The following is a 21980-nucleotide window of genomic DNA, read 5'->3' as shown; positions in this document are numbered from 1 at the left end:
TCAGACCTGCAGGCTTCTCAGTGCCGTCCCCAGATTACAGAGCAGGGAGGGGGGGCTGTGACTGACAGGCCTCGGACTAAGCTGTCCCTAGGGGGGTGGAGGGGCGGGGGGGATTTGTGAAGGCTGCTCAGACTCATACTTCTCTTACAATTTTCTCTCCGGCAGGTCTCCGACTTGTCTGGGAGAGAGAAAGCCCTTTCTGCATAATTTAACGGATCTCTTCCCTCTGTCTCAATCTGTCTTTCTCTGCTGCTTCATGGTGGGTGCTGGAGCCCAGGTTCAACAGCTCGATTGTTTTGTCAAAATATATTAAAACATTTTATATTCCATGGTGACAATCTGAATACAGCTAAACTCCCATTTGAACATAATACTCTAACATTTTGTATCAAACAAGCCAGAGACAATTACAGGTACGTAAAAACATGAGCAAGACCCACTTCAGCAAGACCAACTTCAGCAAGACGACAGGATTCAGGACTGAGTCTGAGCATAATAAAATAGTGCTTACATCGTGATCAATATAATAAGTCAATTATACAACAACAATTTTGGCGCCACCAAACCAAACATTTCAACCAGTTTAGCCACACATTGTGTGATGCTGTTCTAGACATGACATCCACAGAGCAATATCCTTCATGTTTGTCTGTTGTCTCCGGACTTGATCCCTCTGGAATTTATTCCATGACAAACGGTTTGGGAAAATATAAAATCCTTGATGTTACATGGCAGGGCCTTTCACAAAGTAGGACAAAACAATCATGCTCGTCTTTTGTGAACAAAGCCAGAGAAGAGTGTCTGACACTCCCCTGTAGCAGTGATATGGCTATTGCTGTAGACTAGATGGTGCTGGTGAGTACTGCAGCTGGAAGTCAGCCATAAGGAGCCTCTATCCGTCTGCTGGAGAAACCACCCAGCATGACAACAGAACGTGTCAAAACACCCACGTTAACGGCTGCTTATAGGATTAAAGGCATGTCTTCATCGGGTGTCCATGGTCCCCAAAGTAGTCATCGGACAAAGATCCAGCTAAAGTGGAAAAAAGATCCAGTGAAATTGTATAGATATGAACTGGAAACTGGAACAAAGACAGTACAGTAGGAAGATAGGCAGAAACTGCTTCTCCAAAAGAAGTCCCCAATCACGCTTGTTGGCAATGTCATGGCGACGATGGCTAGCTAAGCTCATGCGTAGACGTTTGACCATTGGGTCAAACGTCTCGCGCCAAACTGAGCATGAAAAGGCTGTTAAATCAAAGGCACTCCTTCGATATAAAGTATTTTTTGATGAAAATGTTAATGTGTCAGTATGTCACTATGAACGACAAAACGGGGTTGGAGTAATAACAACTTCAACTACTGAAGACATTGGCTGGAGTCTAGGTTGTGCCTTTAGATTTAGAGAAAATTAACAAATAAGGAAGAATTCTTCACTTTACTTATTGACTTCTCAAAGCCCAAACTCTAGTCTGATCTGTTTTGCAAGCGTTCCCGGAAGTCACTCAGTATTGAGCCTCTGGGTTTAGAAACTCTGTGACTGGAATTTCAGTTTACTCCTGAATTTAGTGAATTGATATTGAATTGACCCAAACCTGGTATGTGTTGGCATCTCCATTGTATAGTTTTGACAGGCATACAGATTAACCGTACATAACTGAAATTATTTAATCAAATTGGATTAACATACTGTTATATAGTTGGTGTCCTTACAGAATGTGTCATTGGTGACACTTTATGCTCTGGCTGTGAGCCTGTCAGACACAGCAGTTAGGAAAACAGGGGCCCCTGCTGGCAAAACCCATGACATGACAGCAGTCTGGCAGAGCTACAATACTACAACCCTAAACAACTATTCATCTATTGTACAGTTAATCCACTGTCACACACACATGCTATACATGTTTGCTAATATGTCAATCGAACTAATGTACTGTCTCAGCCAGCATGATAAACTAGTTGTCTGAGGGTTTTGTGTATACCGTGCTTCTATCCAAACCAGACTCATGATCAAGCATCCCAAACTAACAGCTCTCTTGTGTTCATAAATAGCGATAGAATAGCACACAATTCCAAGGAATGTGTGAGTGTAAATATGACTTTAGATAGTCCAATAGGTCGATAGCATTGCATTACGAACTGGCAGACAGCACCGAAATAACAATTACTTGGACACAGATACGGTGCCTTCATAAAGTATTCACACCACGTGACTTTTTCCACATTTTGTGTTACAGCCTGAATTAGATTTTTTTGTCACTGGCCTACACACAATACCCCATGATGTCAATATGGAATTATGTTTATTTTTTCACTAATTAACTAAAAATAAAAGCTGAAATGTCTTGAATCAATAAGTAGTCAACTCTTTTGTTATGGCAAGCCAAAATAAGTTTGCTTGAATAATAGTATCAATTAGGTTAGTATTGTGGAGTAACTACAATGTTGTTGATCCATCCTCAGGTTTCTCTGATCACAGCCATTAAACTCTGTAACTATTTTAAAGTCACCTTTGGCCTCAGGGTGAAATCCCTTACCGGTTTCCTCTCCGGCAACTGAGTTAGGAAGGACGCCTGTATCTTTGTAGTGACTTGGTGAATTGATACACCATCCTCAAAGGGATATTTTTTTTATTAATCTACTAATAGGTAACCTTCTTTGCAAGGCATTGGAGAACCTCCCTGGTCTTTGTGGTTGAATCTATGTTTGGAATTTACTGCTTGACCTTACAGATAATTGTAAACAGAGTGAAAAGAAGGAAGCCTGTACATAATACAAATATTCCAAAACATGGATCCTGTTTGCAACAAGGCACTGAAGTAATACTGCAAAAAATGTGTCAAAGAAATTCACTTTTTGTCCTGAATACAAAGTGTTAGGTCTGTGACAAATTCAATAAAGCAGAGTACCACTCTCCATATTTTCAAGCATAGTGGTGGCTGCATCTTGTTATGGATAGGTTTGTAATCGTTAAGGACTGGGGAGTTTTTCAGGACAAACAAAACAGAATGGAGATAAACAGGCAAAATCATAGAGGAAAACTTGGTTCATCCTGCTTTCCAGCAGACACCAGATTAATTTACCCTTCAGCAGGACAATAACCTAAAACACAAGGCCAAATCTACACTGAAGTTGCTTACCAAGAAGACATTGAATGTTCCTGAGTGCACTAGTAACAATTTACTTAAATCTGCTTGAAAAATTAAAGACCTGAAAATGGTTGTCTAGCAAGGATCAACAACCAATTTGACAGAGCTTAGAGAATTTTGAAAAGAACAATGAGCAAAAGAGATTTACCCAGAAAAAGACAAATTTAATCGTAGCCAAAGGTGATGGTAAAATGTATTGACTCGGGATGTTGAATAGTTATCTAATCAAGATAATGTTTTATATTTCATGAATCTTTTACAGCCGTTTGAATTATTCTTCCACTGACAGGGCATTGTGTAAATCGCTGACAAACCAACAATTAAATCGATTTGAATCCCACTTTGTAAGAACAAACTGTGGAAAAGGTCAAGGGGTGTGAATACTTTTAGAAGTCACTATGAGCAATGAAAACAGGGCCAATTCCTCTTAATTGTTTTGTCTTTATTACACATTAAATAGGAGTGGTGAGATTCATGGCAAAAAAAAAAGACAGATTTGGGATCAGATCACCACTCAACACAGTGACCAAAGAGAGCTCTCTATGGATGTGTTCAACAGTGGTCATTCATTCACTCCCCTAGACCCAATCACTCTCCCAAGTCCCATCATACACAAGAGAGAGAGTACTGAAAACTCCATTAAAGCAACATTCATTTAGACACACCAAAGAAATGAAGCACAATTTACAAAATGTGCACCTTTCAGTATCACAACTATACAAAAAGGTTGTTAAATACGATCCAGGTATAAATGCTACTTCTTTTCAGAAATCAGCAGTTGGCACGCAAAATAAAAGGGAGGTGGAACATTTTGGTAGAATTACTTTTTGTGATACAGTTAACAAATGGCGTCCCATAATCAAAAATGTGCTAACAGTTCATATCTAACTTTAGGAACAAAAAGGAGGTAATAAAAGTGGGCCAAAAAAGAATAAATCCTTAATAAATGTATTGTATATTATGTTTCACTTTAGAATCTCATTCCTCTCAAACAGCAGAGTTTGTAGCTGTTGAACAGACGTGACGAAGAAGCCTAATGCAGTCTCGGCTCACATGTATCCCTCTGCTGTCTGACTGAAGCACCCGATGCAAAACCAAAAGGCAATGTGTAAGAAGCCTCAAGGTAAAACCCTGGTATTAAGGTTGTGAAATAACGCTGAAAAACAACTATTCCGTGTTATAAATTAATACTTTTTTTTCTCTAAAAATGAATTTAATGGTAATTGCCTCATTTACAGACATCAGCTCCAGTTACATCACTAGGAAGCAACAACCTTTGTAAGGAATTCATTAGACAAATTATTGGACTGGACCAGTCATTTCACTTGAAACACAGCCCAGCAAAACCCACGCAATACCTTCCCACCCAAGCTCTGACCCAAAAAATATAACTTCACGAGGAAAAATGAGAAATTTATATGAGCAATAGATTTTTGAACACTCTTTGCATGACAACGATTCTAGGGGGGTGCATCTTTCGTAGAAGTAAAACAAAACAAAAAAAGAGAGAAAGGAAGATCTATGATTGGACATTAAAAAAAAGGCCTTTAAGATTTTCTTTGCCTAATCTAGCCAATCCAAAAACAGGAAAGTACATTTATGGCAGCAATAAGTACAAAGGCTTGGGGAAATGTGCAAGGCATATTCTGTTAGGATCTGATGGGTATTTTATGTCTTGCATCTGAAGACAGTAACTCACTATTCTTTAAGACAGTTCACCTGAATAACACATATACATCATTAGATTACTTGGTTTAAAGTTTAGGTTTAATTTAGGCATGCTATTTGTTTGCACTCAAAACAATTTGGATGTTACGCTGTAACAAGGAAGACCAAATCTTGATTTGCCGGTTTAATAACTAAGATGAGGTAAAATGTGTTAATTCAGTAAAATCACTTGAATGGGAAAGGTTTGTCTTTCAAAAACACAGAACATGACACAAAATACACCAATCCTGAGGATATGAGGGAAATTTCACCGTGCAAATAAGATCTCTTGATGAACAATTAACTTATCTTTTAAAACATTCAGAATGAGCAGGGTATATCAAATTGAATGATAAAACTACAGGAGACACTGGATTGTGTAGAGGCATTTGTTTAAGCAACATGCAGTGCCACTGAGCAACACATTAGCTGCATGTCCTCTTCAACATTACTGAGAATCTTGCTGTTCTGATGCTATGAAAAAAAATATCTATTTTGTTTCTTACCTGCCACCTGGAGCATTTCAGTTGTTGAAAAGGTTTCCCACCATTTAACAACTGGTTTCTACACAAAAGATCAGATCAGGTATGGTGAATATAGATTGACTCGAGGCCCGAAACACTATAAAAGCCTATGTGGCCCAACTGGACAGGAGCTCCTCGTTCCTGGCCCTAGTGGCTGTATCAGTATCGTACAGTATTAGTATCACTGTGCCATTCCCCATTGACTAGTAAGAACACATTGCATGCAAAAAGGAAAGTCCTGTAGGCAGGAAATCACTACCCACAAATTACAAAAAAGCACTAACAGATTACAACTCAATTAAAATGGGTAACCAGGACGTTTTTTAAACTAGATACAGTAGTAAAGTTCACATGCATGCTTCAAGTACAGCATGACATTATTGAATCATATCTAGGAGTTTAAAGTCGGAGGATGGGCATTATTACACACAGTGGCCGGGACATTTGGAATTTCCCCCAATCAAGTGTTGGTCCTGCCTCCCAGTTGTTACTCCTTGTCCAATGGAATGGGATTCAACTATTTGGCGCCCCATACTGTTAAGAGCATCTCATGCTCTCCAGCAGAGGGAAAATAAGCTTTTTAGGCTTGCTTTTTCTGTTGTCCAAAATTTCCCTACAGTAATGAACTTGGCTGTTGAATAAAGTCCTTTCGTTTTACTGTACCATAATTGATAATCAACCTATCGGACCAACACTTCTGGGCAACTGGCACTAAACAGAAAGTAAAGCTTATTGGTTTCAAAATAAGAGAAAAAGGCAGAAAAATAGGGTTCATTTCCATATTCAGTATTTTGGGTACTAAGATAAAGAGGCTAATAATTTAGCGTAATGTACAAAAATGTATTACTTGAACTGTTTTAACACATTTTTTTTGTCTATCTTGAAAAGGGGGCTGGTCATTATTCACATGAGTATACACTTTGTCTTGGACTTCTTTTTCTTCTTCTTGCCCTCCTTGCTCATCTTCTCCTTGTGTTTTCGGATTTCCCGCACTAATGTGTAAAATGCATCATCGACACCCTGGGGGAAAGAAAAAGTTAAGGTTTGTTTTGAAAACTCTTCCCAAAAACTCTTATGTTCTCATCTGTGACTAACATGAAAGCTTGGCCAGATGCAAATGTCTGAAATGGCACCCCTATTCCCCAACATATTGCACTACTTTTGACTATATAGGGAATAGGGTGACATTTCAGTGTACACACCTAGTACGTAGACTAACATGCATTACAAAACTTGCGTTACAAATGTGCTCATTGCATATTGATTCGTTGGTAGGTGGATTTGTGGCATGAGCTGGCCCAGCAGACAACAGCAAAGACACAATGGCTACATCAATGATGCCAAAGAGAGGCAGGGACCAAAAATAACCAGGTCTTTGTCATTCACTTAGCACAACATTGTCACCTATTGTATCAGAGAGGAAACCAAAGTCATTTCAGATTGTGAGATAGAAAGAACAATGCAGCAAAAGAAAGACAAAGACAGAAACAAAGGACGTTATGTGCGACATCAACGCACACAGTTGCCCCGGGACTTTAGTGGAACATCTCCGTGCTGTCCTCTTAGTAATCACACTTCCTTAGTCACCATTTCAAGACTTCATTTCGGCCCAGATTATCACAATCGCCATCGGTCACACAGTTCCAAGCTTACCTGCTCCCTCGTCTCTCACCACTGATTTGTCTCAGTTGAGCAGTTTACAAAATTATCATCACCCACGATAGTATAAACATACCCCACACAGAGACACAGATACCACAGGAGGAGAAACTAAGATGGACGCCTGGTTTCAAGGAGACCACACAGCAGATCCCAGGAGGTTAGCTTAAATAGGGATGAATCCTACCCACCAAGCAGCAAACATTACCACTTTCCCTGCTCGGTACCACACGGACTACACCCTCCCACACACCACAAATACACACCTGACGGACGTGAGGGCGCGCGGATGATACACACTTACCCCTTTCACATCACAACACACTTTTTAAGCTTGACGCAGCGCGGGGTCTTTTCTTCCTTGCTGAGCTTTTTCAGCCGGTACAGCCTGATCTCCCGTACCAGACTGTAAAAGGCATCCTCCACTCTCTGCAGTGCGAAACACAGCTCTCCTCAGTTAGGGGATACAGGGACACTGTTGACCCCTCAGTGTTCGGGGATACAGGAACACTGTTGACCCCTCAGTGTTCGGGGATACAGGGACACTATGTAGACTGTGTTCCCTCACAGTGTTAGAAAACATTAAGAACACCTGCTCTTTCCATGACAGACTGATCAGGTGAAAGCTATGATCCCTTATTGATGTCACTTGTTAAATGCACTTCAATCAGTGTAGATGAAGGGTATGACAGCTTAAATTTTTTTATTTAATCTTTGAGACAATTGAGACATGGATTGTCTACGTGTGCCATTCAGATGGTGAATGGGCAAGACAAATGTTTTAAGTGCCTTTGAACAGGGTATGGTAGTATGTGCCAGGTGCACCGTTTGAGTGTGTCAAGAACTGCAACGCTGCTGGGGTTTTCACACTCAACAGTTTTCTGTGTATATCAAGAATGGTCCACCACCCAAACTGTGGGAAAAAAGCATTGGAGTCAACATGAGCCAGCATCCCTGTGGAACGCTTGACAACTTGTGGAGTCCATGCCCTGATTAATTGAGGCTGTTCTGAGGGCAAAGGTGTGTGCAACTCAGTGTTAGGAAGGTGATCCTAATGTTTTGTACACTCAGTGTATTGGCATTCTATGTCGACTAAGTCTACATTTAGCTGTGTATAGGGCTGATGGATAAATCGGAGGATGCATTTTTTTTTTTATACAGTTTAAAACATAATGAATAATTTAACCTAACAGGGGAATGACAGGTACAAACGTGTGTGTATTATTTGTGATTTCAGTACAAGAGCAACACCAGGTAGCCGGGCGATTCGACCATCGGAGGAGTAAGCTGGAAGAGACCAATCAGCGGCCCCAGAAGGAGTTGTGATTGGACCGATGCAAAAAGAGCAGAAGGTTCACCGACTGACAAATCGTCACATACGTCACAGCACCAGCCACGCATAGCCTCACACGACACGCACCATTGAAGCCAAGCCAGGAACCACATAATCAAACAGACAATAGTGCACCATACAGCACACAATCACTTCCCACTGTCCATTAAGCATGATTATCACCCCGCCACAAAACAATTACCAACAATTTCCCCTCTGTCGTGACGATTCAGTGACAAAGATTGACTGATTTGTTGATTAAAACAATGCCAGATCCATTATGGAGCCTCTAATGGTGAAAGAAAGCCACATTTCCATGACAGAGGAGCATGCACGGACACAGCAATTCATAAATCAAGAATTCAATTAAGCAAAGGGACTTTAATTATGTACAGTACATTACCCGATACGTTTCCAAGCACCATTTTGGAACAGAGCACATATAGCCATTGATACCAACGCAAATCAAAAAGGCAGCTCGGGAGTCAAAAGAGGACCACAGCATTTTGTGAGATTGAAGTGGCCATGATTGTAAAAAGCCATCGCAAGGACACCTGACACAGCTGGTAAGAAGTAATCTTGCTACAATAAAGAAAATTGATCTGTGGAGAAAATGGTTGAATGGCTGATGTGTTCACGCCAGCAAATACCCTCGACACTACAAGGGCTCGATTTACTAAGGTGCAAAGTTATACCAGGTGCAATGTTATACCAGGTGCAATGTTATACCAGGTGCAATGTTATACCAGGTGCAATGTTATACCAGGTGCAATGTTATACCAGGTGCAATGTTAGGACCATTTTTTTCTCTCACCCAAGATGAAATGGAACAAAAATAAAAAATTGTGAGACATTAATAAGGTGGAGCGCACATTTCAACTTATAAGTTATCCCACATAAAAAATAAAATAAAAAACTAGTAAACTTTTCACCTGTTTTAGTATCCTGTCTCAAATCGGTCTTCAACTAGATATGGAGTAGAGCTAATGTAGCTGTGAAATCCAGACTGAATCACGCTACATTTCACTTTACCGAATTCAGTCTGGATTTCCAGGCTAGCCTATAGCCGTCATGTTAAAAACCAAGGTCATAGTTGCTGTTTGAGCCATGGCTGTGTCCACACAGCCCACTAGGGCTTGTTGTCTCCGTCTCTCACCTGTCTGGTTTTGGCCGAGGTCTCGATGAAGGGGATGCCATAGCTGCGCGCCAAGTCCTGAGCCTGTTTGGTGTCCACCGTCCGGGATGGCAGGTCACACTTGTTTCCCACCAGCACCATGGGCACGTCTTCCGAGTCTTTCACCCGCTTGATCTGCTCTCTGGAGAACAAAGATGACAGGGAAGGCAAGGGTTAAATACCAGTGCAATGCTTTGGTCATCCAAAGTATGGAATGGACTCCTTTTTTGGGTTATTGATTTCACACACAACCTGGTTAAAGGGTTGGTGAAAGAGTGGGTTGAACAGGTCGAGAGTGATGTTGGCTTTGACACAGTTGACAGGATTTGGTTGGCACAACTGTGTCTGCTTGGAAACCGATACAACTATAGTCCGCTCGTTTAACTATAGTCCGCTGGTTTAACTATAGTCTGCTGGTTTAACTATAGTCCGGCTTACCGCCATCAGTGCAATAGGCAGTAGTACTTCAGGTGTGGCAGAACCTAGCTCACCTATAGTGGTGGATGTCCTCGAAGGACTTGGTGTTGTTGATGGCGAAGACACAGAGGAAGCCCTCCCCTGTCCTCATGTACTGGTCCCTCATGGCGCTGTACTCCTCCTGACCTGCAGTGTCCAGGATGTCCAGCAGACACGTCTCCCCATCAATCACCACCTGCTTCCTGTATGAGTCCTGAAGGAGGGAGCAAGAAAGAGAGAGATGAATGGTTCCGGACTGGACACCTATGAATGAGCACATATTCATAGGTGTCCAGTCTACCTGACTATATGGTCATAGAATGCTCATCTGATAAAGTTCCAAAGGAAATACAACAGTATTGGAATTGAAGAGAATGGATGGGATGACCAGGTAAGTGAGACTATATGTGCACTAGGGAAGAAATGCATTCAGTCTTCAAGCAGTCATAAAATGTATAGCTTTCAGAGTAATAATTTCTGACATGTCAAACTTCATCACGTAGCCATCTACAAATGTTAAACTAACTGAATGACAACATGTTGCGGATATTATATTCATGCATTCAAATAACAGAATCTGGAGCACATTTTTACTTGCATTTGCACACAATTTGTTTTGCATATTCTGATTGCAGTTATTTTTCACACAGCTCTGAGCAGTCCTCTGTGCAGGCAGAGCAGCAGCCACAAAAATTGTACACAACTTTTTTTCAAAGTAACTTTTCCTCCTGACTCCCAGGCATGCCTTGTAGGGAAAGACACGTGGTTGAACTGAAACAAATTTTACCTCGATGGTGGGGTCATATTCATCCACAAAGTGGTTCTGGATGAGCTGGATGGTGAGTGCGCTCTTGCCCACGCCTCCTGCTCCCACCACCACCAGCTTGTATTCGGTCATCGTTCACCTATGGGACCGAAGACACAGAAATACAGTCAGTGAATATAAAAATAAACATTTCATGAGCTACACACTAACCACAGACTCAACAAGAAATAGTCACATACATAGGGTTGCAGAATTCCAGTATCTTTCCCAAAATGCCCATGTTTTCCAGTTAGAGGATTCCTGGAATCAGGAAACTGAGAGATAAATCCACCAACAAGGAATTCTCCACCTGGGATTTCTTTAAAAACCTGGGAATTTTTTTACTCCACCCCCGCCCGCCCACACACACGGAATAAAGCTGATATGAACTATTTCTTCATAACCATCTGGTCAAGTTGTATTCATTCCTTATCAGTTACGTTACTCTAAAGTGCTTGTGTGTACAGAGCCCGCCAAATGCTACATTTGATTTTGTCCCGATTGTCTACACATTGCCTTTCATTTGCAACAATGACCATCCTGTGTCTAGAGCTGCAGGGAATGCATACAATCACAGATCTATGTGGATACAGGAATGTTTACATTCTATTCAATTTCATCCTGCGATTTCAGAGAAAATGGAACGAGAGGACCTAATATACTCTACTATTTTATTAGAACAGTTTAAAATGGGCTTATCAACAAGGAGAAGAAGATATGTAAAACCATGAAAGTGATTTTGGAATTCTGCAAAGAGAATGTAATTTACGTAGACTATTATATTGATATTATAGGACACAAGCAAGGTTCTTGCTCATAAAATGATGACTAATCATTAATTAACATCGTTTGAACATAAATTTACTGTTACAATTCCCTCAAACATCATCCCCATAAATGTTGCTACTAAATCTTCCTGTATCTCTAACTGTAACACAAATTCAACAGTCAGTTGTGAGTAACAGCTACACAATGGGATCTGGCAGTAGACACGCATGACGTTACTTTACAACCCCAGAAGTATCAAGCAACAGGGAGGCACACACTGCTATCCAGACAGTTATGTTTAAAAAAGATGAAAAACACTTGTTCTCAGTTGAGGCTGACATTTAACTCAATGAGTAGCATCTCAAAATACAACGGAAATAGAATCACCTAGTAATTTCTGATGAAAAACAACATACCAACAAAATACTGTCCAATCGATGATACGAATCATGGATGCTATATTAGACAATCAGTGCTGAACACAACCGTACAGTATGTCAACAACACTGTACATTATGTCCGATACCCAGCACCTATGATCCAAATGAGAGCAAGGATCTGAGCAATGGTACCTAGGGTTATGGAATTGTATTATTATCTAATGAAAAATCGTTGTTCACGTTAAAATTTTCCTCAGCCAATACCACAAGCAAGTAACAGAATTGATACTCAGAAAGTCTTACATTAAAATCTATAAACAAAAACCATTGATTTCAAAAGTTGAAAAAAAACATACAGCTCTATGCACAAGGACTACTTTACAGTTTACACAGAGCATTTCACAAAAACACATTTTCTGGAAGAACTGCGTAGATGCAAAGTCTGGTAACAGAATTACGATATAATCTCCCTGGGGTTTTTTATGTGACGATGTTTTCCAAAAACATAAATATCTTCCACGTAATTAAAATTCAAAAAGAATGGGGTGTTAGATATGACATGATACCCTAACTGTAACAAAAATATTGTAACGGAATAACATCATGGGTCCCTGATCTGTACTATACAGAAATGCATAATGTATATGAATGTCATTCTCTTCATGGTGATGTATCCTGAATAGATACACAAAAAGTAGAAATATGCAATATCATCCTTTCATATCCTGGCTATTATTGTAATGAGCTCCGCCCCCAAAACAAGACCAAATTTGGTTGAAATCAGACCGGACCAAATTTGAACAAATCATAGACGTCTACGTTTCACAATTTCAGACATCACAGACGAGCACAGTAATTCTACAGTATGTACTCTACTTTTCTTCACTATACTGTGCAATCTTGTGAAACAGAAGTCCAGGCCAGTCAGAAACCAAAAAACAAACTCTGTGGACGTTAAAATCAAGGCCAGGGCGGCCTGACCAAATGTAAACTACTTTTCAAAGTCCATGGATGTCCGGTGTCAGTCTGCGTGGATACTACTTACAATAAATGGAAAGAGGGGGCTCATGGGTATTGGTCAGTAAGAGCCGAGAAAAGTAACCTACTCATTCAAGGGGTTCTTAATTTTTACTATTTTCTACATTGTAGAATAATAGTGAAGACATCAAAACTATGAAATAAAACACATATGGAATCATGAACTAACCAAAAAAAAAAAAAAGTGTTAAACAATTCAAAATATATTTTTCATTTGAGATTCTTCTAAGTTGCCAACCGTTGCCTTATATAGTATCAGTCTAAAGTTTGGACACACCTACTCATTCAAGGGTTATTCTTTATTTTTCATTGTCCTGTTGAAAACAAATGTTAGTCCCACTAAGCGCAAACCAGATGGGATGGCATGTCACTGCAGAATGCTGTGGTAGCCATGCTGATTAACTTTGACCGGTAGTGTATGAGGGCGAGCGAGGGCTTGTTCAGACTGTTTTTACCCTCTCGCTTTGACCAGAAAGAGAAAAAAAACAGTATGCCAGTGGAAGGGAGGACAGCAGCACAACTGTGGTTTGTGACAACTATGATTTCCCATTGCAGCCAATTCAATTGCAGTAACTCTGTTACAGATTTCTGTAAATCTGTTACCGATTTGCCATCAGAATTACAAGTTTTAATCACTTAATTCATAAACATTTATTTCAGTAAAAACACTAAATCATTGGTAGGTCTACCTTTACTTGTTACTTCTGTGAACTTTCATTATCTTCCCTCCTATTGAAGGAGAGAAATGAGAAAATATCTTAAAGATGGGTTTTTTGGTAACGGAATGACAAGGCACGAGGCAATGTTTCTTAAACTTAATGGCAAATAATTTCTCCATTACTAAATATACAGTTGAAGTCGGAAGTTTACATACACTTAGGTTGGAGACATTAAAAGTCGTTTTTCAACCACTCCACAAATTTCCACAAACTATAGTTGTGGCAAGTCGGTTAGGACATCTACTTTAATTTGTAATTTGTTTACAAACAGATTATTTCACTTATAATTTTATACTTATAAACTTATAATATAATTCACAGTTCCAGTGGGCCAGAATTCTACATACACTAAGTTGACTGTGCCTTTAAACAGCTTGGAAAATTCCAGAAAAGTATGTCATGGCTTTAGAAGCTTCTGATAGGCTAACTGACATCATTTGATGGATCACCTGTGGATGTATTTAAAGGCCTACCTTCAAACGCAGTGCCTCTTTGCTTGACATGGGAAAAATCAAAAGAAACCAGCCAAGACATTAAAAAAAAAAAATGTTGACCTCCACAAGTCTTGTTCATCCTTGGGAGCAATTTCCAAACACCTGAAGGTACCACGTTTATCTGTACAAACAATAACACGCAAGTATAAACACCTTAAGACCACACAGCCGTCATACCGCTCAGGAAGGAGACGCGTTCTGTCTCCTAGAGATGAACGTACTTTGGTGCAAAAAGTGCAAATCAATCCCAGAACAGCAGCAAAGGAGCTTGTGAAGATGCTGGAGGAAACAGGTACACAAGTATCTATATCCACAGTAAAACGAGTCCTATATTGACATAACCTGAAAGGCCGCTCAACAAGGAAGAAGCCACTGCTGCAAAACCGCCATTGCAAATGCACTGCCATTGCAAATGCACATGGAGACAAAGATCATACTTTTTGGAAAAAATGTCCTCTGGTCTGATGAAACAAAAATAGAACTGTTTGGCCATAATGACCAACGTTATGGTGCTTGCCTACGGAGCTGTGAGGGGAACGGCACCTCCGTACCTTCAGGCTCTGATCAGGCCCTACACCCAAACAAGGGCACTGCGTTCATCCACCTCTGGCCTGCTTGCCTCCCTACCTCTGAGGAAGTACAGTTCCCGCTCAGCCCAGTCAAAACTGTTCGCTGCTCTGGCACCCCAATGGTGGAACAAACTCCCTCACGACGCCAGGTCAGCGGAGTCAATCACCACCTTCCGGAGACACCTGAAACCCCACCTCTTTAAGGAATACCTAGGATAGGATAAAGTAATTCTTCTAACCCCCCCCCCCCCCTTAAAAGAGTTAGATGCACTATTGTAAAGTGGTTGTTCCACTGGATATCATAAGGTGAATGCACCAATTTGTAAGTCGCTCTGGATAAGAGCGTCTGCTAAATGACTTAAATGTAAATGTAAATGTTATGTTTGGAGGAAAAAGGAGAGGCTTGCAAGCCAAAGAACACCATCCCAACCGTGAAGCACGAGGGTAGGAGCATCATGTTGTGGGGGTGCTTTGCTGCAGGAGGGACGGGTGCACTTCACAAAATAGATGGCATTATGAGGATGGAAAGTTATGTGGATATATTGAAGCAACATCTCAAGACATCAGTCAGGAAGTTAAAGCTTGGTTGCAAATGGGTCTTCCAAATGGACAATGACCCCAAGCATACTTCCAAAGTTGTGGCAAAATGGCTTAAGGACAACAAAGACAAGGTATTGGAGTGGCCATCACAAAGCCCTGACCTCAATCCTATAGAAAATGTGTGGGCAGAATTCAAAAAGCGTGTGCGAGCAAGGAGGCCTGACACAGTTACACCAGCTCTGTCAGGAGGAATGGGCCAAAATTCACCCAACTTATTGCGAGAAGCTTGTGGAAGTCTACCCAAAACGTTTGCCCCAAGTTAAACAATTTAAAGGCAATGCTACCAAATACTAATTGACTGCATGTAAACTTCTGACCCACTGGGAATGTAATGAAAGAAATAAAAGCTGAAATAAATCATTCTCTCTACTATTATTCTGACATTTCAGATTCTTAAAATAAAGTGGGGATCCTAACTGACCTAAGACAGGCAATTTTTACTAGGATTAAATGTCAGGAATTGTGAAAAGCTGAGTTTAAATGTATATGTAAACTTCTGACTTCAACTGTAAGTTTTGATATTAGCTGGCAGAGGTCTTTACTTCAACAGTATAATGTTTTGATGTATTTCTAATAACTTTTAAGACTTTTCTGGTAGATGTTTTCTAAAGACCACTTTTCCATCTGTTTGACCAGAAATCAAAGCCATTACTTCTGCCTAATTTTTAAGATGGAAAATGTTGTTGTTTTTTTAAATGGGGAAACGGAAAAATGTATCCATGCCTTCATTTCCCAAAAAATACAGACTCTTCGCTTTCATTTGACACACAATTTGATATGCTCCTCTGAACTTGTTGGTGCTCATGGGTCCTGTTACATGGAAATGACCGGCAGCAAAATCAGACAACTTTATAGCAGAATAGTTGATGTTACGTTCCCCAGTTTCTGTGTTCTGTATTTGAGTGTGTGTTTCAGGAGATGGCTTCCTGAAATACTCCCCAACCAGGCTAATTGGTGATTGGAGCTGACCCCGCCCCCTCGTCAAGAAGCAGCTGACTCTAATCACCATTGCCACCTGAAGATAAAAGCCAGTGTTCTGCCCAAGAGAGGGAAGATTGAGGAGATGAGATTTGGAGAGAGGAGAGAGATGAGATAAGGAGTAGAGATTTGGAGATTGAGAGAGAGAAAAATTAGATTGTGATATAGTGTTGGTTGTGTATCAGAAAGTGTGGTATGTACTGTTGTTGTTGGTAGCAGTTTTTCTATGTCCTGTGTTTGAGTGTTTGTGAAATCGTTAAAAATTACTCTGTTTCGTTTGTTCCCAGGGGGGAAGGAGAAGGCACTTTGGGAGTGCTTAGGCAAGAGGCCCGAGGGCATACATATACCCGTAGTATATTTACTGTCTAGGCACACTAGGTAAGACCTGGGCGGACCATCCCCTGTATTTTGGTTAGGGCACCAGGCGGTGTTAAGTTAAGTGGGTAGGCAGGTTAGATAGGAGAGGGGGAACTTTGATATTTACTTTCTTTGCTTATGTTCCGTCCAGCCCCTTTTCCCCATATTACCGTGTAAGAAAATAAATTCTAGTAAACGGTAAAATCTGCTTTTGTGTCATCCTTGCTCGCACCTACAGTCCATACCTCTTGCACTTCAGAGAGTTGAGTTATAGCAGGGAGTTGCGTTCCCTCTTCTCAGAGGCGTGCGTAACAGTTGACGTATTCAATTGGTCAGCTTGTCGCATTCTATGTGAGAAAAGCATATTCCTCGACTCTCAAAATGCATGCCCAGTCATTGTAGAACATTCCTAAAGCAGTCCCGAGAAAACACACTTTAGGAAAAGCTGTTTTGGTGACCACTGTTAAAAGAGAATCAAAGCTTTCTACTTTCTCAACACCACAAAATGTGTGAATTGCACCATTTTAAAACCAGAGCTTTTAGCAGCAGCATGGTTTATGCACAATAGTGCTCGCTAATGGCATTGAATGACTAGGAGAAACTGGGGCTAAATGTAACACGTCAGGTGTAACAGGTAAGCCCACATTATATTCACAGTAAATGATCCTTGGCTGAGTTCCAGTGGAATGTTTTTTGGGGACCTTCAAGCCATCAATATGTTGCTAACTAGCAACAAGATCATGTTTTAGAGTTTGTGATCTAGCTAATGATTAGCCCACTGGGGTAAATGCAGATGTTCAACCCTGTGCTTCAACCTTATAGCCACTATGCTGCATCAGTTGGGCTACAGCAGGTGACAATCTTTATTACCGAAGAGCACACCTGCCTGATAATATGAACCAACATGTTATTGGGTTCATTTCTGGAGGGGGGGAATTATATTTGTTTGATGACAGCATTATTTAATTTATTCATTTCGGAGTAATGTCCTTTTAAAAATTCCCCAGAATTGACCTTCACAGTCATTCTACAACAAAAATCATTAAATACCAGTCATCAACAAAGTTGGCATGTCCAATCAAGCACTCTCCATTAGTTTTCTGTTTTCAGATCAATTACAAGTTACTGTAAAATACATGCCAATATTGTAGGAAAGTATTGTGAAAGAGTAGACAAATAGCCTATAAAAACCCCACTGGGTCCATTTTATGCAGCTTGCCTATTGGCATAATCTGATGTTAGACAAACAGCCATTTTCATTGGCCGTCAACCAAGGCCTAATACTAGCTACTACTGGCTGGGTTGTTCCACCAATTTAGTGTAACTTGGTGAAAAAAAATGGGAAAAAAACTTTCATTTTACCATTCTGTCAGAATATTTTAAATTAAAACCATATTCCCATTTTAAGAGGAGATATAAAAGAAAATGACTCCAGTGAGTGCCTATTAAGTGCCAAATAAAATAGCAGGGTTGACCGTACCCAATTCATAGACACCAACTACCTTCAGCGCCTATTGACGGTAGTACATGCATCTTCTGGTCGGGGGAGTTGTTAGAAGCCCAGACGCTCGTTCTGAACGTTAAAACGCATTGCTCGCGGTACGGTTTTGGAAACATAAGGACCATATTTTTCCTACCAGCGAGAAATAATAACAAAAGGTTAAAATTACTACACACCTTAATAGGGTTGATGTTACAGCTCTTGATCCCCGAAAACATAGGTGACCATCTATGCTAATTAGCTATCTATAGTGCCCCGAACACCTGTGTGTGAACGTAACTGTTGGCACGCACAGCATATAGTCTGTGCAAAACTGCTACAGTAACTGCATCTGTTTTATTTGAAAGATTCTCTCACACAGATATAAAAGATAAGGAGCATATCAGCATGTTTCTAAAACCGTTTCGCAAACGATAATTGACGTTTCTAAACGTTAAAACAGTAAATTGTAGTTCACATGCAGCCAACTGTGGGCGAAGCTAACTGCTGAAAACCCTACGGATAAGAAGAGTTTGAGAGCTAGGTTGACAACTTCATCTTAAATCAGCCATGACTCCTCTTGCGACAGGGGGAATGGAAGCTTGTTGCACGCAAAGGAGGGCCAATTGAATGCAAGTTCCACAAAATGTTTTAAATTGTTCAAACATTTCTAGCCTGTCTATCAAAGGTAACAGGGTTGACGTGTTATGCTCGACCTGCTCAGTTTTCCACCACAAAACACCAGAAAAATGCCAAGAGTAAAACAAGCTCAGCTGCTTTTACACTGATTACATCTTCAAATCTCTTTTGAAATTTATTTTAAAAGGGAATAGTTTCTCCATATTAACAGTTCACGTAACAGTGTTGACCTTAAGATGAGGGACAGGGTTGTTTTTTTTACCTTCAATTAATCACTAACATTAAATAATAATGTCAAAGCAACAAAATAACTAAATGATGGTGAAATCTTGGAGACGTGTTTGGGTTAAGTGTGTTAATCTTCCTACAAGTCATGATGCACCTAGGGACATGTCAAAATGCTGAAATGTCTTTATTCATATTAAAAATCCAATTTATAGAATTTTCCATGTGGTCTATATTAAAAAGGGCACTATTTAATAACAGGCTTTTGAAATTAAATATTTATGCCCAATCTAAAAATAAAGTAAAACATCAAAAGGGACGCAAGAGGCACTCATTTCGTGGAAGGACCCAGTTATTTGAATAATACCTGTACATGCGAACTGATGAACACAACCTTAGATTGGCCTACACCCTAATATTACAACTGTATAAAGTCGAGTTGTCTGTAGCCTACAATTAACTGGAGTAGGTCCACAATTATAGAGTAGCCTAGCATATGCAGATCCCATAAGTGTTAGTGAACTAGGATTGTCTTGTGCAAATCTCAAATTCTTTAGCACAATGGATTGAATGCTATGCGTAAACCCGGTAGAACCTGCAGCATTCATGGGCGAGCGGATGAGTTTGAAGCCGCCATAAATACCGCATAGGTCTGCGCATTAAAGGGCCAGACATTAGGTTAACAATTGGGCGTAGTTTGTATTAACGATACTTTTAGCTGCAATTGCACAGGAAAATATGAAATCATTACAGGCCCAACCCTCAAATTAAGATATAGGCGAGAGGACACATTGTCGCCCCGCATCCATTGTGTAAATTGATACAAATGTAGTGATCTTTCCAATTGTTTTACCTATAGCGTGTGGAGTTCCGCGTCCGAAGTAGCGACCAAATAAGAAGTCAAGCAGATAATCCTCCTTTTTCACACGATCTCTGCATTTCCTACTTTACACTGAAACGGCCGCATTTGTGTAAATGTAACTTCTTTTTAAAAAAGCAGACAAAAGTAAGGACATTAATCGATTTAACTTTCCATTTGATACAGCGTTTGGCCTGCTACTCTCGATTCAGCTGAGGTTGGCCTGACGCGAATATGGGCGGATACCGGGTGCAGCGTCGTACAGTTTACCCAGAAAGCAAAGCAGGGGATTTCAACTGGTTTCGGTGATATCACTACACTAGTTTTACAATAAGCATTATAAAGACGCTCACTTGTTCTCCACCCAATTCACTTATAGTTTACGTTAATACATTGTTCTGGTGGATGCTTGTGTTGGTAGACTGTGTTTTGAAACGTTTTGGGTCGATATGTTTTTCACAGATAGGACTGAGATATCTGCGCACAAATACATCGATCATTATGACAGTGTGAATTGAATTATTCTATCTATCATCAATATTTCAAGACCTGTCTCTGGGAATAGATATCCCTCTTCTTCCCAGTGAAGCGGGTACAGCAACGGATGAGGGGGGACCACTATATATAGGCTCTAAATATAACTGGAATGTACTGTAGGGACGTCATTCCCAAGCAAGGAAATGATTTGGCGATCCCTTTGTCAGTTTTCCTCGGCTTTCACTGGTATACCTTCAGCGCTGAATATGTGCATATAAATAGACCGTGGGGGGGATACAGTACAGTAAGCTCTGTGGTAAAAACAAACAGTTAACGTTTGGCTCGGGGAGGCCAAATCAAGAGACGGTATCCAATTCACACAAGTATACATTTGCATTAGAACAAAATTACGCATGTGCGTAACAACTATGCAGTTTTATGTTTATTTTTTTGTGTGGGTGTCAGACCGGGGCAGCATTGCGCAAAACAGCTATGGACAGATCCATACCCCTGGCTGCTTGTTAGAATTCAAACAATATATATCCTCAATTATTTTTAGTGACCAGTGATTTGTCATTCAACTAAATGTATCTGAAAAAACTATTTTAGGCACCTAGCCAAGATGAATCATCTTGATACTAATTACATAGTTATCAAATCAAATATTACACCATTCTGGAGACAGTATCCTGCTCACACTTAGTCATTAAAAAATAAATATAACTAAAATATGAATTTCATATTTAGTTTCAGCACTCTCAAACCCTCTGAGAAAAATAATATAACATATCAAATGGATGGACTAGAGCGTTTAGACTGGGTTTAGATGGAGCCACAAGGGGTCAGTAGGTATCCATTTATGAGCTCGCAAACAATGCCATTGCCAATGCTCCATCAGCTGTTTTCATTCAGTCTTGTGTGGCATAAAGTATGCTCTGTGCATATTTATGGCTTTATGCTGTTGATTGATATTGAAAAAAGTTTGTGGTAGGACTACTTTAAGTTGCTCTTAAATCTATGTATTTACATTGTAGTTACATAAACAGATGTAGTGTAAGTAGCCTCACGTGGTGTAGGAGATGTCTTGATTTATGTTTTCTTATCCTCTTCATTTTACATGCTTGAAATGCCACTGTCTGTAAATTCACCATTTTCTCTCAAATGAATAATAACACAGAGAAAAGACACTATTTTGCTTTTTGGAATCCTGAGTATGAGGCATGCATTAATCTAATATAAACATGATCAAAACTGTGATGTTTTGCTAAATTACCTTCACTGATCCCATAGTAGACCAAGGGTCTCTACCAAGGATTTATATATACACTAGATCAAATCAAATGTATTTATTTATTTGTCACATGCTTCGTAAACAAAAGGCGTAGACTAACAGTGACTAATACACAGGTAATAACAAATAACAATAAAAAGTACATATCATGTCTTTAAAGATAAGATTAATGTTCACCACCAGTCACCTAGCTATTTTCCAGTTAAAAGTCTATATGCAGACTACCACAGACGTTCACTGGAACATTCAACTGTGTGTTAATTAGGACATGTAACTTGCCATCTTGACTGACTGACTGAC

General features: G+C 40.0%; 1 protein-coding gene across 2 annotated transcripts; it reads right to left on the bottom strand.

The window, feature by feature from the left end:
* Positions 1 to 3575: 3575 nt before the first annotated feature.
* On the bottom strand, positions 3576 to 20172 carry LOC129866877 (GTPase KRas). 2 transcript variants are annotated; one of them, XM_055939889.1, is made up of 6 exons: positions 19907 to 20172; positions 10789 to 10906; positions 10037 to 10215; positions 9528 to 9687; positions 7343 to 7467; positions 6311 to 6399 (listed from the first exon to the last, which is right to left on the bottom strand). In XM_055939889.1, the coding sequence occupies exons 2-5, from the start codon at positions 10897 to 10899 to the stop codon at positions 7348 to 7350; spliced, it is 570 nt and encodes a 189-aa protein (XP_055795864.1). In that variant the 5' UTR covers positions 10900 to 10906; positions 19907 to 20172; the 3' UTR covers positions 6311 to 6399; positions 7343 to 7347. The 2 variants fall into 2 exon arrangements, with proteins under 2 accessions (XP_055795865.1, XP_055795864.1); XM_055939890.1 differs by lacking the exon at positions 7343 to 7467 and having other exon boundaries at positions 3576 to 6399; positions 19907 to 20167.
* Positions 20173 to 21980: the final 1808 nt, after the last annotated feature.

Source organism: Salvelinus fontinalis, chromosome 12 (genome assembly GCF_029448725.1).
Source record: "Salvelinus fontinalis isolate EN_2023a chromosome 12, ASM2944872v1, whole genome shotgun sequence".
Taxonomy (NCBI): Eukaryota; Metazoa; Chordata; class Actinopteri; order Salmoniformes; family Salmonidae; genus Salvelinus; species Salvelinus fontinalis.
This window is presented reverse-complemented; position numbering and strand designations above follow the sequence as displayed.